The 20,569-nt window shown below is 45.7% G+C and overlaps 1 protein-coding gene across 1 annotated transcript in view; it reads right to left on the bottom strand.

The window, feature by feature from the left end:
- Positions 1–20,569, bottom strand: part of LOC147710000 (class I histocompatibility antigen, Gogo-OKO alpha chain-like) — a 341,396-nt gene that overhangs the window by 6,182 nt on the left and 314,645 nt on the right. The window contains exon 7 of the mRNA XM_086920677.1: positions 18,683–18,728. Coding sequence (XP_086776803.1) covers positions 18,706–18,728 — 23 coding nt within the window. The 3' untranslated portion in view covers positions 18,683–18,705. The remainder of the gene's footprint in view (positions 1–18,682; positions 18,729–20,569) is intronic.

Here is a 20,569-nt window from a genome sequence, read left to right as displayed (position 1 = left end):
CTCGGGCCTGATTCACAATATGCACTTTAATTGTAGTATGTTTTGTAGTACAACAAGATATACTACGAACTATGGTTGGAGTTTATCACTCTGCACTGCCTTTGTGCACGATTCTACACTCCAACTGTGGAGCCTCTGCACATGTAAGTATGTGTTTTAATGGTAAGGGAGGGACTGGAGTGAACGGGTGGGAAAAGGTCTGACTTACTACTAAAGAAAAGGAAGAATCTGAGAAGAATGAGCATTCTGGATTTCTCTTTCTTCAAAAAAGGAATTCAGTGGGCGGAGGTCCAGTATAAGCTGGAGACCCCAGTCTTTCTTCAGAATGAAGAAGTGGCGTGAATAACACCCCTTCTCTTTCTCGGAGTCCGACACCCACTCAATGATACCTTTAGAGAGGAGATGTTTGACTTTCTGCAACAAGATTGCGTAGTGATCCTTCGAAAGTTACTCTGGTGTTGGAGGAAGATGGGGAGGAGAGGAAATGAACGGCAAGGTGTAGCCCTTTTAGATAATTTGCAAAACCCACTGGTCTTCGAGATGGACCCATCACCATCAGAGATGATGGATCTCCAGCCAGGGAGAAAATGCCATATCCTAGCTCCTTGCAGCTGGGCATGTACCTTTGAGAGTGCTGCTGCAGCAGGGGCGAGAAGCTGGAGGATTGCAGCTCCTGCTGGGGGAACGGCCTTAGACGCCACCACATCGTCTGCACTGAAAGGACTGGCTCTGTCCTCCGGGACCGGATGTGAGGGCTAGCACTAGCGTAGCCTATGAAATTTCTCTACTGTTGGTGAAACTGTTTGGTTGGATACAAGAGCCCCAAAGATCATGCTGTGGCACAACTATCTGAATTATACTTGTGTCGAAACAGCTTTCCCTCAAACAACCAAGATACATCAAAAGGCATATCCAAAAGGGACGCTTGTACATCTCCTGAAAACCTGGTTGATTTTGCTGGGGTGTGCCTTCTAAGCAAGACACTGGTGCCAACAACTTTACCTTTGCTTCCTTACTTGGCTAAGGTCATGGAATCTCATGGTAACACCATCCTAACCAAGTATTTGGAAGAAAATGAGATTCTGGACAGGTCACAAAAAGGGTTCTGGCATAAACACAGCACAGAATCCGCTCTGTTGGCAGTCACAGAGCAGCTGAGAGCGGTACTGGACAAGGGTAATACCACAGCACTGGTGCTGCTCGATCTGAGTGCGACTTTTGATACGGTCTCTGTTGTATTTACAAGTGCTTATTATGTTTTCTAAACAGAATCTCTATGTTGTCATGGGGCTAATGGGGTTCTAATTCTGTAAATTGTCAGTTGGTGTTTCCCTGTGCCAGTGCATGGTGCGGTGTCTCGTTGCTCTGATATTAAACACAACAACCAACATATTATCTGTTGCCAGTATTTTATTGACACCCACAACATTATTTTGGCGACGAGGACTAGGCGTCAAAAGAAAACGAGCCACTGCTACGAGATCTGTTGAGTCTTTGCTGAATTCTATGAATGCTCAATTTTTATGAGGCAAGCTTTCACAGCAAGGCGTTGATTAACCCCTATGACCCTACGACCTTCTCCAGCGGCTGTAAGATTCAAAGGGAAATTTATTTCTCCAGTGGCAGTGCGTGTGTGTTTCTACTTGGAAGGTGAGGAGGTTGAAGGGTGGGCTATTTAAAAAAAAATTTTGGCTGTGGATAAAGATATTCGTCGAAGAAATTTTCTCACCTCCTTATTTGGTGAATACACTTGATGCGACAGCTAAAAGAGTATTTTTCGTGTTGAGGTGCAGTAACTGTTGTTCTCTGTTAATTGTGCTGCGAGGTCCTCTCTTGCTGAGTGTTTCTTTCAACTGATGATGCTTTGGAACGTGCAAGGGGAGTCGGCGAATGGACTGCACGTCATCGGAGCTTCAGCGTGGATCAGGAGCTTGTGTGTCATCGCGTCTGTTGTGAACGTCGCATTCAAAGCGTTTTCGTTATGGCGCATTTGTTTTTGTTTGTATTTTCACAAGAACTGAAGGAAGACAGATCGTGAGAGGAACTACTTCTATGGCAAGCGGATTCTACGTTCATAGAGTTGTAGTAAGGTTATATTTTTGTTTTTGTGGAACAACTCTACTTCAGTGACAGTTTTTGACATTACTCTGCTTCAGTGACGACTGATTGATAACTTTTTTTTAGGATCCCATTTAATGCTTAGTATTATTTTTTTTACTTCAAATTGCAATACAAAGGAATGATTACATCTAATATGTTTAAAATGATAGTGTAGTAAGCAGAAGAGTGGTTTATATATCGTTAAGGTTTTGGAACTTGTGATATATTACTCGCAATGCAATCTGTGAACCAACCTCCTCCTTTCTTGGAAAGTCCTGGAACACCACAGATTCAGTGGATGCAGTGGTTTGATGCCTTTGAAACCTATATAGGTGCTATGGGTGCTTCAAGATACAGGGCAGAAAGGAAGAAATGTTTTTGTTGAACTGTTTGGGATTTGAGGGGAGGGAGGTGTATAAGCACTTACCTAATTTGGTTCTTGGTGTGGGTGAAATTCTTGATGAATACCAAGAAACGATAAAGAAACTTGTTATCAAATTCGATGTGCAACCAAGTTTGGTTGTATTAAGGCACACATTTTTTAAGAGGGCGCAACTCCAGAGTGAGGATGTCGATTCATATTTAAGTGCCTTACGCAAACTATGTGCGGAGTGTCAGTTCGGTGATTTTAGGGATCAATTGGTGAGGGATCAATTCATTGCACACTGCAGTGATAAACACATACAACAAAAACTACTTACCATGGGAAACCCTACTTTAGAAGAAGTTATAAAGGTGGCTAAATGTCTTGAATTGGCTCAAACTACTATTAAAGAATTAAGCAAATCGGATGTGCACAAAGAAAGTGTAAATGCTGTTGTTTCTCAGGTACCGAAGACTAGTTTTTCTAGGAAAGAGAAGTTCAACGAAAAGGGGTCTTTTAAAAAAAATATGTGTTATAGATGCGGCTATCCACCACACTCCAAAGAAAATAGTTTTTGTCCAGGAAAGAATGCAAAGTGCTATAAGTTTGGAAGATTTGGTCATTTGGCTAAAGTTTGCCAAGCCAGTTTCAATAAATCTGAAAAAATTAGTTGCGTGATGGAGGAGGAACATGTCTTGGAAAGTGATATGGTGAAAGAGTTTAATGACATGATTGTCACTGTTACAGATGATGGCGTTGTGACTGGGGATCCTTCTGAATGTGTAGATCCTTATGTGGATATTCTGGTAGGTGATGTTTGTTTAAAGCTTCTTGTAGATTCTGGAGCCAGAATAACGATGATTACTTTGGAGTTATTCAAGCAATCTTGGGCAGATAGGGAACTGTTTCCTCCAGACAGGGCACCTGTCTCTTATGAGGGTCGCAAGATAGATTTGGAGGGCTACATTGAAGATGTCTTACAGTTTAAAGGAAGGAAGATACAGGGGAAGATATATGTATCTGTACGTGGGCTGAACATATTGGGTTGGTACCATCAGGGCCTGTTTGGCATGATGTTGAAACCGGGTGCTAAAGAACAAGTACTTGTTGTGCTGGACATGCCAGATTCAATGTGTCTTGAGAAAGAATTTCCCAGGGTTTTTTCTGATTCGCTTGGAGAAATTGCAGGTTTCAAACACAGAATCAAAGTTAAGAGTGATGCAGTGTCTGTGAAACATAAGGTCAGGTCTGTACCTTTTAGTTTAAGAGCGGATCTCAAAGTTGAACTTGAGAGACTGGAGAAAAATGGCATAATAGAGTCTATTGAGTCTAGTTTGTGGCTTAGTCCTTTGGTGGTTGCGCAGAAAAGGAATGGAGAGATTCGTCTTTACTGTGATCTCAGGAGTCTTAACAAGGAGATCTGGGTGGATGCCCACCCACTTCCTACAATTGGTGATTTATTAGAAGAGTTGAGAGATGCGCAGTGGTTTTCGAAGATTGATTTAGCCTCCGCGTACCACCAAATTGTGTTGGAGGCTGAGTCTAGGCATTATACCGCTTTCAATTCTCCCTTTGGGACATTTCAATTCTGTAGAATGCCGTTTGGGATCGCCTCGACAGTTTCGGTTTTCCAAAGAGTCATGCAGAGTGTGCTCAAGGATGTCAAGGGAGTAGTAATTTTTCAAGACGATGTTTTGATTTTTTACAAATTTTTAGATCAACATGATCACACTCTCAAGTCTGTTCTTAAGAAGTTTGAAGAAAAGGGCATTGTGGTTAAGAAGAACAAGTGTGAGTTTTGGAAAAAGGAAGTTGAGTTTCTTGGACATTTGGTTTCAGGTATGGGAGTTTCTCCTAGACCTGGTTTGGTTAAGGCTGTGGTTGATTGTCCAGTACCCAAAAATAAAGATGAATTACGTTCATTTTTGGGTTAATGTGAATTTTATTCACGTTTTATCCCAGATTACGCTAGCAAAATGAAGTCTCTTTCTAATATGCTCATATCTAGTGTTGCTTTTGTTTGGGATGAGGTCTGTCAACAAACATTTGATCTGGTCAAATCTGAGATGGTCAATGCTAACATTTTGAAGGCTTATGATCCCAGTGTCAGTTGTACCATTACAGTTGACGCGAGTAATTAAGGATTAGGAGCAGTGCTCACCCATAAAATTGATGGGAAAGAGTTCACTATTAGTTATGCTTCAAGGGTCTTGAGAGATCCTGAAGTAAATTACTCGGTGATCAAAAAGGAGCTGCTAGCATGCTATTGGGCTTGTGAAAAGTTTAGGACTTATATTTGGGGAAGGAAGTTTGAAATACAGACTGACCATAAGCCTTTGGTCTACATATTGTCTGGAGATCGTGTTAAGTATGCCACACCACGCATAGCTTGTCTTACGACCAAATTGTTGCAATATCAGTTTGTTGTCAAACATATACCTGGCAAAGATAACTGTACAGCTGACATGCTCTCTAGACTACCTTTACAAGACAATGAAGTTATGGATTTGGATGAGGATAGAGAGGATTGCTTTATTGCTACTTTGGATGCAGTTGAAAACGTTGGTTGTAGTGAGAATGAATGGTTAGTTGCCATGAATTCTGATGTAACTCTGTTGAAAGTCAAAGATTATATTGTTGCTGGTTTGCCAAAGGAAAGAAATCTACCTTTTCATATTCAACCTTTTTGGAAGGTCTCTGAAGAACTTTCAATTGAAGATGGAGTTGTCATGAGGGATGACATATGCATACCTCCTGTGAACTTACGAGTGAAATTGATAGATAGGGCACATGATGGTCATCTTGGGCTCTCAATGACGAAGAGGCGTTTGAGATTACACTATTGGTGTCCGTCTATGGATAGCAATGTTGATGAAAGAGTCAAGGAGTGTTGTGTCTGTGCTTCTGCTGAGAAAGGTTTGAAGGTTGTTTCTCCTCGCTTGCTGCCCATACCTTTTCCCTCTAAACCCTGGCTGAAAGTAGGAATTGATCTGGTGGGTCCATTTAATTTCCTTCCTACTCATTTAAGATTTGCTTTTGTGCTAATGGACTTTCATAGCAAATGGCCAGAGGTGAAGTTTTGTGCCAATCCCACTGCTAAATGTGCTATTCTTTTCCTAGGAGAAATTTTTATGAGGGAAGGATTTCCTGAGACGCTAGCTTCAGACAATGGTGTCCAGTTCATAAATGCTGAAATGTGTGTCTTTTTGTCAGAATCAGGAGTGAAGCACCTGAGGAGCTTAGTGGGGCATCCTCAAACAAACGGTCTAGTTGAGAGAATGAATCGTGTGGTTGTGGAGTGCATAAAGTGGGCTAAGAGCAACAATTTTGATGTGGAAAATGCTGTGCGTTCAATGATTTGGTTTTATCGCACAACCCCACATTCTGTCACAAAGATTGCACCGTTTGTTTCTCTCAGGGGAAGATTACCCACTTCAACACTTTATCCTGCGTGGCTATTAAGAACGGTTGCTCAAAAGGTTTCTTGTCATTTTGACAACTATGATGAATTGCAAATGCGTGTCAAGGTTGCCCCAGACAAAATGGCCATCAGGTACAATGATAAGAAATCTACTAAAACAGTGCATGTTTCACCTGGTGATATGGTGCGTGTAAAAAATTATAGGACTGTTAGGAAGGGTTGTGACTCTTTTGGAGAACCAGTTTGTGTTGAGAAAGTGTGTGGTAATGCTGTCATGGTGGAAGGAGGTCATTGGTGGAATCTTGGAAAAGTTATCAAACTGAAAGGGAGTGACAATGTGTTATGTTCCAATCGTGGGTCTCAACCTGTGTCTCCTTATTCTGTGGAAAAGCCTACTCGTTCCTTACTGAGTGGTGTTTCAGAAGTGAGTCCCATGGGTGGTGGTTCTGTGAGAAAGTCTACTCGCGTTATCCGTCTTCCATGGAAACTACATTAGATTTTGTACTTCTCTTATTCTGGTACAACATTTTACTATATTTTTTTCTTTTTACTTCTCTTTTGTTTTTCTTGGTTTTTCCTATTTTCTTTCTATTGTTACTCTAACTTTTCTTTGAAAAAAAAGATAATGTTGTATTTACAAGTGCTTATTATGTTTTCTAAACAGAATCTCTATGTTGTCATGGGGCTAATGGGGTTCTAATTCTGTAAATTGTGAGTTGGTGTTTCCCTGTGCCAGTGCATGGTGCAGTGGCTCGTTTCTCTGATATTAAACACACCAACCAACATATTATCTGTTTCCAGTATTTTATTTAACACCCACAACAGTCTCCCACGAGATTCTGCTCCAACGACTCTGGGAGATCGGGGTGAGCAGCACGGCTTGGGCCTGGTTTGCATCTTTTTTATCTGATCGCTCCTTCCAGATCCACGCCCCTCCATACCAGTCCAGTACATACCCCTCTGCTGTGGCGTCCCCCAGGGCTCTGCGTTGAGCCCTACACTCTTTAACGTGTAAGTCCGTCCTTTGGCCCTTTTGGCCAAAGCCCAAGAGATCAGTATGATATCTTATGCGGACAACACGCAGCTGCTATTTAGCTTCTCTAACAACCCTGCCCTAGACCAACTGAGGTTCCAGGAGGATGTCTTGGCAATCTCAGATTGGTTGACGGAAAACTACCTCCAACTCAATTCGTCAAAAACGGAGGTGCTCTTGGTTGGAAGAGACTCCCATAAATGGGACTATCAGTGGTGGGTCCCCCTCCCCAGCCGAAAAACACAGTTAAGAACTTAGGGGTCCTGATGGACAACTCCCTCTCCTTCGAATTGCATGCCAAAAAAGTGGCAGGTACTTGTTTCGGCCACCTACATTGGTTGAAACCCGTCTTAGGGTTTTTTGCCGCACCCATCCGTCAAGTGATTATTCAATCAGTGGTCTTGTCCCACCTTGATTACTGTAATGGACTTCTACTGGGTGCTAACAAAACGGTCACGAAGAGAATGCAACGGGCTCAGAATTCAGCTGCCCGCACTCTCTTCACCCTCCCTAAGCACTGCCACACCTTCCTTCTCCTGGACCGCCTACACTGGATTCCGATCGAACGGAGAATTCATTTTAAGACTCTCTGCACCATCCATACGATTCTGTACGATCAGGGCCCCCAGATTCTGCAGGGACTCTGCTCACTCTATGTGCCGACTCGAGCACTAAGCTCTGCTGACCTGCACCTGGCCTGTACTCCCAGGGTGCGCAGGAGCAGAGCCGGGGGGAGCTATTTTAGGTCCCTGCCCTCTGGAACTCTATTCCAATCTCGGCTCGCCGCACCCAAAATCATTGGGCTTTCAGTTTAGTAATCATATTAAACCCTGGCTAGTTTCCTCCATCTAGGCGGGGCTGCCTGCGTGGTGTGTTTCTGCCCCGTGGCGCCCTACTTTATAAGCATTTTTTGGCTGTCCTTCAACCTAGCCTTTCACCTTCCACCACTGCTGCCTGTCCGCTAGCGCTGGGACGCCCCGCTGCTGGAGTAGCCATGCGCTATACAAGCTCCGATAACATAACATAACCTATGCAGCATGCAGGGTCCAGGCTGGCATGCATATCATACTAGGTCTCAACCTGGCCATCTTGTATCACGTTGGCCAACTAAGTCCTGAGGTCTTGTGGACCGCTGGTAAGATCTTGCTGGCCAGGTACCACAAAGCATGGGTGTACAAACCCAAGAGGCTTAATGTGTCGAGGGCTCTAAAGGCAAAGGCGGTCTAGGAGAACATGCTCTCTCCAAAAGCATCAATCAGGTTTGTTGGAGGATTTGGGTTCACCTTAATGGTTGGTGCCTGAATGTCCCAGTGGTTCTGATGTAGTATGTTTGTTCAGGAAATCTGGATCTCTGGAGGTCAGCCAATGTCGCCTAGCCACAGGCCGACTAACTGGATCTTAGTCCATTTCACCTACAGAGCATCTGTAAGCGCTCCATGGAATGGCAGCAGAGGCTCAGACGAGGCCAGCACAGGTTGGAGAATTTCAGCTATTAAATTTGTTTTTGATTCAAGTCTAGTACTTCTGGCCTTTGTTCTACTACTGCAAGAGGCGCTGGTGGCCCAAGTAAAGAGTCAAGCTCTGTTTCAGGGGATGGATCAGCCCCACTGGAATTTTGCAAGTTTATAAGCCATCATTAGTGAAATGATGGGTAGGTAAATGATACCTCTCCTCATCATATTCAGTGTCATGAGGAACATGAGGTATTTCTATAAACTGCATCAGAATCGGATCCGAACAAAGCTTCTAGCCTTGGGTAGTACTGGAGTTCTGGTAGAGGTCTGGGATTGGTGTCGGCTGAAGAATGATCAGCTGAATCTCTTTTACCTCGTAGAGTGAAGAGGGCTCACGTTGGTTCGAGGTCAGACACTGGCATCGAGACTGGACATTGGGCCAGAGTAAGTATCGGACATTGGGCCAGAGTCCGCATTGGACATTGGGCCAGAGTCAGCATCGGACATTGGGCCAGAGTCAGGTTTGGACATTGGGCCAGAGTCAGCATCGGACATTGGGCCAGAGTCAGCATCGGACATTGGGCCAGAGTCAGCATCGGATATTGGGCCAGAGTCAGCATCTGACATTGGGCCAGAGTCAGCATCGGACATTGAGCCAGAGTGAGCATCAGACATTGGGCCACAGTGAGCATCGGACATTGGGCCAGACTCAGCATTGGACAATGGATCAGAGCTAGCATCGGACATTGGGCCAGAGTCAGCATCGGACATTGGGCCAGAGTCAGCATTGGACATTTGGCCAGAGTTAGCATCGGACATTGGGCCAGAGTGAGCATCGGACATTGGGCCAGAGTCGGTATCAGACATTGGACCAGAGTCAGAATCGGACATTGGGCCAGAGTCAGCATCGGACATTGGGCCAGAGTCAGCATCGGACATTGGGCCAGAGTCAGCATCGGACATTGGGCCAGAGTCAGCATCGGACATTGGGCCAGAGTCAGCATCGGACATTGGGCCAGAGTCAGCATCGGACATTGGGCCAGAGTCAGCATCGGACATTGGACCAGAGTCAGCATTGGACATTGGACCAGAGTCAGCATGGGACATTGGGCCAGAGTGAGCATGGGACATTGGGCCAGAGTCAGCATCGGACATTGGGCCAGAGTCAGCATCGGACATTGGACCAGAGTGAGCATCGGACATTGGGCCAGAGTCAGCATCGGACATTGGGCCAGAGTCAGCATCGGACATTGGGCCACAGTGAGCATCGGACATTGGGCCAGACTCAGCATTGGACAATGGACCAGAGCTAGCATCGGACATTGGGCCAGAGTCAGGTTCGGACATTGGGCCAGAGTCAGCATCGGACATTGGGCCAGAGTCAGCATCGGACATTGGGCCAGAGTCAGCATCGGATATTGGGCCAGAGTCAGCATCTGACATTGGGCCAGAGTCAGCATCGGACATTGAGCCAGAGTGAGCATCGGACATTGGGCCACAGTGAGCATCGGACATTGGGCCAGACTCAGCATTGGACAATGGATCAGAGCTAGCATCGGACATTGGGCCAGAGTCAGCATCGGACATTGGGCCAGAGTCAGCATTGGACATTTGGCCAGAGTTAGCATCGGACATTGGGCCAGAGTGAGCATCGGACATTGGGCCAGAGTCGGTATCAGACATTGGACCAGAGTCAGAATCGGACATTGGGCCAGAGTCAGCATCGGACATTGGGCCAGAGTCAGCATCGGACATTGGGCCAGAGTCAGCATCGGACATTGGGCCAGAGTCAGCATCGGACATTGGGCCAGAGTCAGCATCGGACATTGGGCCAGAGTCAGCATCGGACATTGGGCCAGAGTCAGCATCGGACATTGGACCAGAGTCAGCATTGGACATTGGACCAGAGTCAGCATGGGACATTGGGCCAGAGTCAGCATGGGACATTGGGCCAGAGTCAGCATCGGACATTGGGCCAGAGTCAGCATCGGACATTGGACCAGAGTGAGCATCGGACATTGGGCCAGAGTCAGCATCGGACATTGGGCCAGAGTCAGCATCGGACATTGGGCCACAGTGAGCATCGGACATTGGGCCAGACTCAGCATTGGACAATGGACCAGAGCTAGCATCGGACATTGGGCCAGAGTCAGCATCGGACACATTGGGCCAGAGTCAGCATCGGACATGGGGCCAGAGTCAGCATCGGACATTGGGCCAGAGTCAGCATCGGACATTGGGCCAGAGTGAGCATCGGACATTGGGACAGAGTCTGCATCGGACATTGGGCCAGAGTCAGCATAGGACATTGGGCCAGAGTCAGCATCGGCCACTGGGCCAGAGTCAGCATCGGACATTGGCCACAGTCAGCATCGGACATTGGGCCAGAGTCAGCATCGGACATTGGGCCAGAGTCAGCATCGAACACTGGGCCAGAATCAGCATCGAACATTGGGCCAGAGTCAGCATCGGACATTGGGCCAGAGTCAGCATCAGACATTGGGCCAGAGTGAGCATCGGACATTGGGCCAGAGTCAGCATCGGACATTGAGCCAGAGTGAGCATCGGACATTGGGCCAGAGTGAGCATCGAAAATGGGCCAGAGTCAGCATCAGTCTAAGGTTGTGGGGTCAGTGAGCCACTAATCCCATCCTCGTATGCACACTATAGTCCCTCTGTGGATCACAGAGGTTTCAAAGACTTTAGGTGATGTTTTCAATTCACGATTTATTCATAAGTTTCATTGGTTTAAATCCTTAACATTCTGTATTTTCACCATGCGATACAATCCTTATATACATCCAATGCATTTCGGGGTTATGTTACACCCCTTCATCAGGGAAAAGACACTGTAATCAGAAACATAAATTTCGTAAATAATATCTCAAACAAAATACATGTTCGACATTAATAAACACAGGTTTAAGAATTCAACCCCTCGATCAAGGTGGGTAATGGCGCTAAAAAAATAGTGATGGCATTTAAAGGGTTCACCTTAGGGTAACCTGAATGATCCCGTGCACAAGGTATAACAATTAGAATCGGCGAAGCCTATCTTACGTGTATCGCGTTGCTCAGGTACGCATGGTTCTGTGAATAAAATATCCGGAGAAGTGTGTTAGTCATTAAGTAGTTGGCCAGAGTTTAACCGCGAGAATGTGATTGCCGAATGCTGCGAGGTCGGACTAACCTGTGTGTTGTTAGTTGATTTCTCCGTTCGTGAATGCCGGTCCCAGCGGAAACGCCAGCGACCGGTTTACGTGTCTTAAGAAGGGCGTGGTCACGTGTGTTATACGGAAGAGACGGTGTGGTATTGCCGTGAGCTAGGGTTAATTCTAAAACCCGGGGCGGGTCGGTAATGTGCTATGTTGTTAAAGAGACGGTGTAGTATTAGTGGGAACTAAGGTAAACTCGAAAACCCGATGTGGGTCGGTAGTTAGTACGGAGGTGGTGAAATGGAAAAAGTCCATAGCGCGCCAAGTATATAGGGGAATGATGTAGTCTAATGAGCCAATCCTGTGCATTGTCATTCACCATAGATTCAAAAATAAAGAATAAAAATAAATGGTAAACAGTGGAATCAAAAAATTAAGAGTAAGTGATCCTTAAATCTCGCAGGAGTTACCAGCTCAGTCCGTGGGCAACATTTAAAGATAACAAGAGAGTTCAATTCTTTCGTTAAGCCCAAATGGCTTCTGTGAGGACAGTCTTTGGATCCATGTATTCTCTCTTTGGAGGAGAAATTTGGTGTTGTCTCTGCCTTCCTGTTTGTCAATTGTTTCCAGTATGATAAATTTTAGTTGGGAAATGTTGTGTTTCTCTTCGTTGAAATGAACTGCCAGTGCGGATTTGGTGTTCTTCAAACGGATGTTAGATTTGTGTTCTGTGAGTCTAGTTTTGATTTTTCTTTCAGTCTTGCCGATATATAGTTTTCCACATGGGCATTTTAGGGCATAGATAACATTGCTAGTGTCACATGTGGCGTTGACCTGAAGTTTTATTTTGTGGCCCTTCATTGGGTGGTTGATTGAGTTACCACGGATGATGCTGTTGCAATTTCCGCAATTAAAACATGGTTTAGTACCTGAGTAGTTGACAATTCTGTTTGGTTTGTGTTGTACCAGTTCACCCAGATTACGTGATCTTGTGAACGCAAATAATGGAGGTTCCAGGAAAATCTCATTGAAGTCAGGCTCCAAGTTCAATAGCGACCAGTGTTAATAAATGATCCTTTTGAACTTTTTGGTAGCAGTTGAAAATTTGGAGACGACCACGATGCGTGTCTGTTCTTTTTTGGGGCTTGATTGTAGAAGTTTGTGTCTCTCTAGGTTATTGATCCTCTGTATGGAATCCTTGATGATGGTTTCCGGGTAGCCTCTGTTTCGAAATTTGGTTGCAATTTCTTTGATGCGTTCAGTGGCATTGTACAACACAAACCAAACAGAATTGAACACAAATCTAACATCCGTTTGAAGAACACCAAATCCGCACTGGCAGTTCATTTCAACGAAGAGAAACACAACATTTCCCAACTAAAATTTATCATACTGGAAACAATTGACAAACAGGAAGGCAGAGACAACACCAAATTTCTCCTCCAAAGAGAGAATACATGGATCCAAAGACTGTCCTCACAGAAGCCATTTGGGCTTAACGAAAGAATTGAACTCTCTTGTTATCTTTAAATGTTGCCCACGGACTGAGCTGGTAACTCCTGCGAGATTTAAGGATCACTTACTCTTAATTTTTTGATTCCACTGTTTACCATTTGTTTTTATTCTTTATTTTTGAATCTATGGTGAATGACAATGCACAGGATTGGCTCATTAGACTACATCATTCCCCTATATACTTGGCGCGCTATGGACTTTTTCCATTTCACCACTTCCGTACTAACTACCGACCCACATCGGGTTTTCGAGTTTACCTTAGTTCCCACTAATACTACACCGTCTCTTTAACAACATAGCACATTACCGACCCGCCCCGGGTTTTAGAATTAACCCTAGCTCACGGCAATACCACACCGTCTCTTCCGTATAACACACGTGACCACGCCCTTCTTAAGACACGTAAACCGGTCGCTGGCGTTTCCGCTGGGACCGGCATTCACGAACGGAGAAATCAACTAACAACACACAGGTTAGTCCGACCTCGCAGCATTCGGCAATCACATTCCCGCGGTTAAACTCTGGCCAACTACTTAATGACTAACACACTTCTCCGGATATTTTATTCACAGAACCATGCGTACCTGAGCAACGCGATACACGTAAGATAGGCTTCGCCGATTCTAATTGTTATACCTTGTGCACGGGATCATTCAGGTTACCCTAAGGTGAACCCTTTAAATGCCATCACTATTTTTTTAGCGCCATTACCCACCTTGATCGAGGGGTTGAATTCTTAAACCTGTGTTTATTAATGTCGAACATGTATTTTGTTTGAGATATTATTTACGAAATTTATGTTTCTGATTACAGTGTCTTTTCCCTGATGAAGGGGTGTAACATAACCCCGAAATGCATTGGATGTATATAAGGATTGTATCGCATGGTGAAAATACAGAATGTTAAGGATTTAAACCAATGAAACTTATGAATAAATCGTGAATTGAAAACATCACCTAAAGTCTTTGAAACCTCTGTGATCCACAGAGGGACTATAGTGTGCATACGAGGATGGGATTAGTGGCTCACTGACCCCACAACCTTAGACTGTTACGCTGGATGTCGAGGGACGCCTGACATCACTCGTAAAGCACCTAAAACCAACAGAAAACCTTCACTCATAAACTGTTGTGCGCCAGCCCTACCCACATTCCAGAGTCAGCATCAGACATTGGACTAGAGTCAGCATCAGACATCGGGTCATGATGAGCATCGGCCTTGAAGGAACTGAACCTTGGTGTCAGAGTAGAAGTCTGCACTAACATCAGAGCAGACCTAGGAATAGGTCTGGAGGGGATAGACTGGAACAGACCCGCTGGCAGATGCAAGACTGAAGAACACTCTGTCGCTCTGCGGGGCCCAAAAGCATGCTACAAAGAGCCAAAAGTGCATGAAAAATTTGCAGCATGTCTTCTTTGGAAGGCACTAATTGCTGCAGTGTTATTGCCCCCCAGGGACGCATATGGACCAACTTCAGGACCAGGTCACATTCGGGCAACACCAGAGGGTTGAGATCGTTGGCTTGATTCCCTCACCACAGGTGACTCCGTGACTTGCAAAAGGAGTGACATTTGTGCTTTGACCACGGCCTCTTCTTATGTTCGGATGAGAGAGAGCTTCCCCTCTCGTTCTCAGATTAGTTTTGCTTGCGTAAAGGCACTCTTATTGCCGAATTAGAGTCGTGAACAGAGCTCAAGCACCACTAGCTTACATCACGTGGCGTTGCGACCGACATCTGCTTCCTGCAGTATCAGCATGGTTTAAATCTTGTTGTTTTTAGTGGAGACAATTTCCATATTACACGGCCATATAAGACTTTGACAGAGTGGAGTAAGCACACCCAGAGCTGCGTAGAAGCATGCAGAAAGAAAGGAACTGACATCAGCGCACAGGGGTGGTGTTTATAGGCAGCTTCACTCCATCACCTACTGTTGTGCAGGAACATTAATGGAAAACGTCTCTCGACCTAGTCTGGTGCCTGGTGGATATTGTAAAGGTGAAGAATCTGTGATTAGAAGCACCCAGTAGGACGTCAATATAGGAGAGTGCTCCCTAGGTGGATGGAGTTCTTTGGGTTTATGGTAGCTGAGGAATTGTTTTAATACCTTTGCATTAAAGTCTTTCCCTAAAACCGATGATTGGAATTCATTTCCTTAGGTCAGTGGGTAGCAAGTTCCAGGCTGATGCTGCGGCCACTGAGAAGGATTACTTGTTGGTGGTGGACAGTTGCGTATCATAGGCCCCTGCATTGCAGGGGCAGAGCTCCAGGGGCCCTGCTCAGCAGAGTACACTGGCCTGAGAGCTCCTGATTGAGTCCGGAGGGGTGTCCCTCCACTTACCTTGCATGGGGGGCCAGCTCAAGTTTCATTACGCATCTTAGTCCTCTTAACACCATCAACTCTTATCGTTTTTCTCTCCTGCGCTGAAAAACGGTAAATCCCATTATTCATGACGAGCTCAGCTCGTCATGAGTGTACGAGAGGTGTACCTCATGACGAGCTGAGCTTGTCATGAGCGTCGAAGGGGTTAAGCCGCTACCAAGAGTCAGAAGATCTGCAAGGTAAGGTTGGCTATCATTGTAGAAAGCCTTGTGGACGAGGCAGCATCTTTTGAATTAAACTCTGGTGATTCTTCTTGTTTTCTGATTTTATAACCCTAACTGCAGAGTCGATGACGCTTTCATCCGGTCTATAGAGGGACGTGGCAAGACCTGTGTCGCTAAAGTCCAGTCTGGATACGCCTAGTGAGAGCACTGACTGAGGTTCACAGGGGTCTGGTTGGGAGAGGTGGAAGATGTTCTTCAGGGAACAGAGATAAAAGTGGTCTCATTGGGTCATTCTGTTAATGTGCGGAATGAGTGTGAAGGACAGAGCTAGTGTGTCCCCTCAGGGCTTGGCGATAGTGGAGGATAAAGTGAAAGTCCCATTGGGTTCAATGAGTTCAGAATCATTGGGCCGAGCTTCTGTTGAGGGATGGAGATTGGAAGAGGAATTCAGAGTGATGCAATGTAAGGCGAGGTTGTCCAGCATTGCGATGTCTTATAATGTGGATTTTTGAAGACACAATTGTCCATGGTTAGGATGCTGGTGCACAGTCACATGAGCCTTTCATGATCAGTCCTGGGGCCTCAATGAAGAGATTAAATGTTGTGGGAGCTAGGATGGAGCCCTGAGCCACACTGCGCTCTATCTGATGTATGTCTGAGGTCTGGTGACTGATTCACATCACTAGGATCTGTTGTTGAGGAATTCTGTAAATTAGTGCTTGAACATTCTCAGAAACCCATGAACTGTTCCAGAGTCTTAAGTAGCCTGCCGTTGGCAAAAGTAGTTAAAAGATCAGCTAAAACCATTGGGCAGGGATTGTCTCTGTCGAGGATGCGGTGCTTGTTATCAAGAACCTTCAAGGTAATCATTTTGAAGCTGAAACTGGAGCTGAATCTGAATTATTAGTCGACCAGTAGTATCATGCGTCTTAGTTAGACAGGGGGAGAAACGCTGCCATTTTTACCATGTGCATCTTGCCTAAGTTGCCTTCTCTTTTGCACAATGACTTTTGACACATATTTGCGTACATGACAATGTAGGATTAGTTTCTCTGAAACTACATAGCTTACAAATTCCACTTAGTAAAAACCTTATCATGACACCTTGAGCATCACGTACAAGGCCTTGACAGACATTGTGCAAATGCCGGTATTTGCTTTCATCCATAAGGCGAGACAGCTACCAATAGATCATAACAATGTCGGCCTGACTAAGGAGTGGACTCGGGGGCAAGGTTGCTTTTTGTTATAAATAAACAGGCATGTCCGGGTTGGGGAAGAGAAGCACTTGCTGTCATTGCAAGGTTACTAAACGCTGAAACCTCAGCCCCGCCGCTTGCTGATCCCTCTGCAAGAGACATACATTATTTTTCTTCAGGTAATGGGGGTTGGATCATCCAATAGGGGATTCTCGGCAGAACACAAGCACACACACCCTAGACATTTAGGTTAGGGAACGCATAGTAGGAGCACGCTATATATCAATCAATAAGGGAATTATGAAGCACGCTACCCACCTGTAAGGGTCTCAGGGGGTGGAGGGCTGGGGGGAGCAGCTCCGGTCAATCAAAGAGCCAGGCCTTGAGGGTCTTCCTGAAGGGGGCGCATCTGATGTCGATCAAGAGCTCGTTCCAGGTCTTAGGTCTTGTTTTTATATACTTGCATATATAGATTGTTTTAGCAAGATGGTGGAACTGTTCATGTTGTTCACTGTCCCTATATTGCAAATCACGTTCATCTGCTTTTGTCTATTGATCATCGCAGAACATATATTTTATACAAGAATCACAATGGTTCAATGAATATTGAAAACACCCCTCTGTATATTCCTTGGATATTTCTCCAATACAGCCCAAGCGACTGAGCAACAGAGTTCCACATCTTTTACTATGGCTCCAGGGGGGAGTCAAGGTTGTCATGTTCTGTGGTTGCCAAAATCATTTGCCACCTGCCGAGCTGGTGCTACCTGTCTAGCTGGTCTGTAGGACAACATGTCCTGCGGGGGTGCACAAAATCAGTCAGGCATCGACCCTACGTTCATGTTGCTCAACAAACTGGAAAGTAGAAACTACTCCAAAGTAGCCTTTCTTAGCTTTCTGGCAATGATGGTGTTTAGTTGGTCTGCCATCGTTTTTTCAATGGCTTTTCCTTGTCATGAGATGTTGGACACGGGATAGTTGTTGGCTGGGCCTAGGTTGGTTGTCTTAAGATTGGGATATTTCTTGGTTGTGGGAGACATTGAAGTCTTGGAAGGGGACAATTTTGTGTTTGCTATTTTTTCTGGTATGGGACCTGTGAAGCAGTTTGTGGTCAGAGATAGTTGGTGGAGATAGGTTTGGAAATGTCCCAGGTGTGGGAGTATTTTGTGAAGGGTGCTGTCCAGACCAAACTTCTCTTTCTATGTAAATCTTCTGAGTGAGAAATGTATTGCATGTTTCTGCAGAGGGGGGCTGGTGATCTTTTGTGAGGTGTGGATAGGTTTTTGATTTGCCTGAAAACACACACGTGACTCTGGGGAAAGCCCAAAATTGGCTCTTGGATAAATGTGGACTTTGCTGTCAGGATGATGTCTAATACTCCTGTCTGAGCTTAAGTCTCATTATTTCTGAGGGATCCTCTGGCTTTGGCGCTTGAGTCAGTGAACCAGGGCTAGTTACTCTTAGAGCTGTAATGGGGTGCAGAGTCCACAAGATTTGCAATCTTAATATCATAATACATAGCTGCTGTCTAAACATTTTCTTTGTGGTTTATCTGCTTCAGTATGGATGCGATGTGATCTTGGATCACGGGTGGGGTGAACCTTTCAATGATCGGATACGTCTGTCCTTGGGGTTGGATTTTAGAGTGTGGAAGTGGGGTTCACTTTGGGCTCACACCTGTCCAGCAGAGACTCAAAATCTGCTGCTAAACTCTCATCAAAAGCCTGGAGTCCCCCAAATGGATACAGATGGCAAACTTTACTGTTGTATAATCATAAGTGCAAGTTTCACAAGTAGATATTTTAGTCATAATTATACCCACTAAAGCTGATAAAATGAGAAGATTATTTTTATAATTGAGTAACTTATGTCCCTCGGAGTGCGGCCGGCACCTACCTTCAAGCAGAGCATTGGCTGGACTAACACTCAGTAGGAGCTGTGTCTGCAAAGAGAAGAGAGTGTGTCTCTTTTTTAGTCTTTATTTGTGGTTTTTGCAGTTTAACAATTCAGCAACAGTAGGACAACAATGTTACGTTCCCGAACCAGCACAGCGAGTACCACCAGTACCCAGTAACATGACCGCATACAATAATACACAAATGTCATGTGTAAGCAGTATGACACCTTCTGGCCCACCCTGCCCCTCGCTTGCACCCATGCCAGTGACCCTGTCTCACCCACACACAACCGCTCCCCGTCTCTTCCACCGTATGAGATACGCGTCTCTTTGACAAACACAGGAGACAAGTCAGAATATTGACCTTTGTAAATAAATAGTGCCTGGAAGCGCCCTCTAAGCAGGGATCTGTCGGACATTGGAACAACAAGGTCCATAAATGCAGAAAGAGGCGAAGAGTGCGCAGTGTGAAGATATTTCAAGCCGCCTTCTCACTGCTCTCAGATCACCTGGGAAGTTTAACTTAAACAAGTCAGAACTCACTCACATGATTTACCTTAAAATTATTTCATTTTCTCCTGCAAAAGGATGAACTTCGCAGCTGGCAACCACGGATGATGGGACCTCGGATCTGCCGACCACACCTATACAGCTGGACCCGGAGGGGAGAGGGGGGGATGATCACAGACACTGGGCCTAATGGCGGACATTGTCCCTGAGACCCTGATATACCTGCCCCAAGACTAGGGGGGCGGGGGAGGAGGTGGATTTAAACGAGAGCTGGCCGAACCATGCTGTGCGCCTGGAGACGTGTTTGAATGTAGTGAGTGTGCCCCTGCGAGTGTTGCTAACATGAGAGAGAGTGGAGTGTTGGCCCAAGAGGTGGTAAGATGCACTGGAGGGGGTGGGAGCGGGAGGGGTGCACGACTGTGTTTCAGTGCCAGGCACTGGTTGGGTTCAGCAGAATTTGTTTCCTGATAGGAAATGGCTGGTCTGTTAAAGGGTGGGCTTGCCAGGGTAGTCTGTTGTGCTGTGGTTTATCCACTAGCCCCTGTTGGGCTATTATGGAAGCTGTGTACGTCCTGGCACTAGCATGGGGTGCACAATCCCGACAGCACAGCTGCACGTGTAGCGTCCGTGGATGGGTGGCGGGGAGTTTTGTTCAGTAGTTTGTTAATGGTTGCAGGTACTCTGGGTGTGCAGCCGGTGCAGATGTCGGGCAGCGGTCGATGGATCATGAGAAGTGGGAGTGCCATGTTGCGACTATATGACAAAGGGGGTTAGGTTCCTCAGGACAAAGCGGCATAGGGTGCTCTCCTCCCTAAAAAGACACAGGGGCATATTATCAACAAATAGCGATATTTATTGCTAAATGGGCTTAGCGACAATTTTTTTATCGCCGGATTTTATCTCTAAAGCGATAAAATATCCGGCGATAGCGGCGAAATGCGTGAATATCGCTGGGAATACAGCGATATTCATGCATTAACGCCAATAGGGTCTTAGCCTGAATATCCACTTCCCATTGGATATACAGGCTAAGAACTGGTCTGAGCAGGCGTTAGGTTTTGGAGATATTCGCGCTTAGCGCGAATGTTTCCATTGCTACGCCTGCGTTGATAATAGGCGATAGCGATGTTAGCGACTGCTTTCAGTCGCTAACAGGTTGGATACGCCCACTGTGCATGTCATTAGCGATAAATATCGCTGACATGCACAGCGGGCCCCAAACCGCTCGCTATCACCTAAAAGCTGTCGCTAACTGATAATTTCATTTCGCCTGCCTTGGTAATATGCCCCACAGTGTCACCTTTGCCTGCCTGCAGGAAACGCATCTGGACGACACCTGGTCGCTGGAGTGGGAAAAAGTGGCGGGGTCAGACATT

This window comes from Lissotriton vulgaris, chromosome 5 (genome assembly GCF_964263255.1).
Source record: "Lissotriton vulgaris chromosome 5, aLisVul1.2, whole genome shotgun sequence".
NCBI lineage: Eukaryota > Metazoa > Chordata > Amphibia > Caudata > Salamandridae > Lissotriton > Lissotriton vulgaris.
The sequence above is the reverse complement of the archived record's forward strand: the minus strand, read 5'-3'. Positions and strand labels throughout refer to the sequence as shown.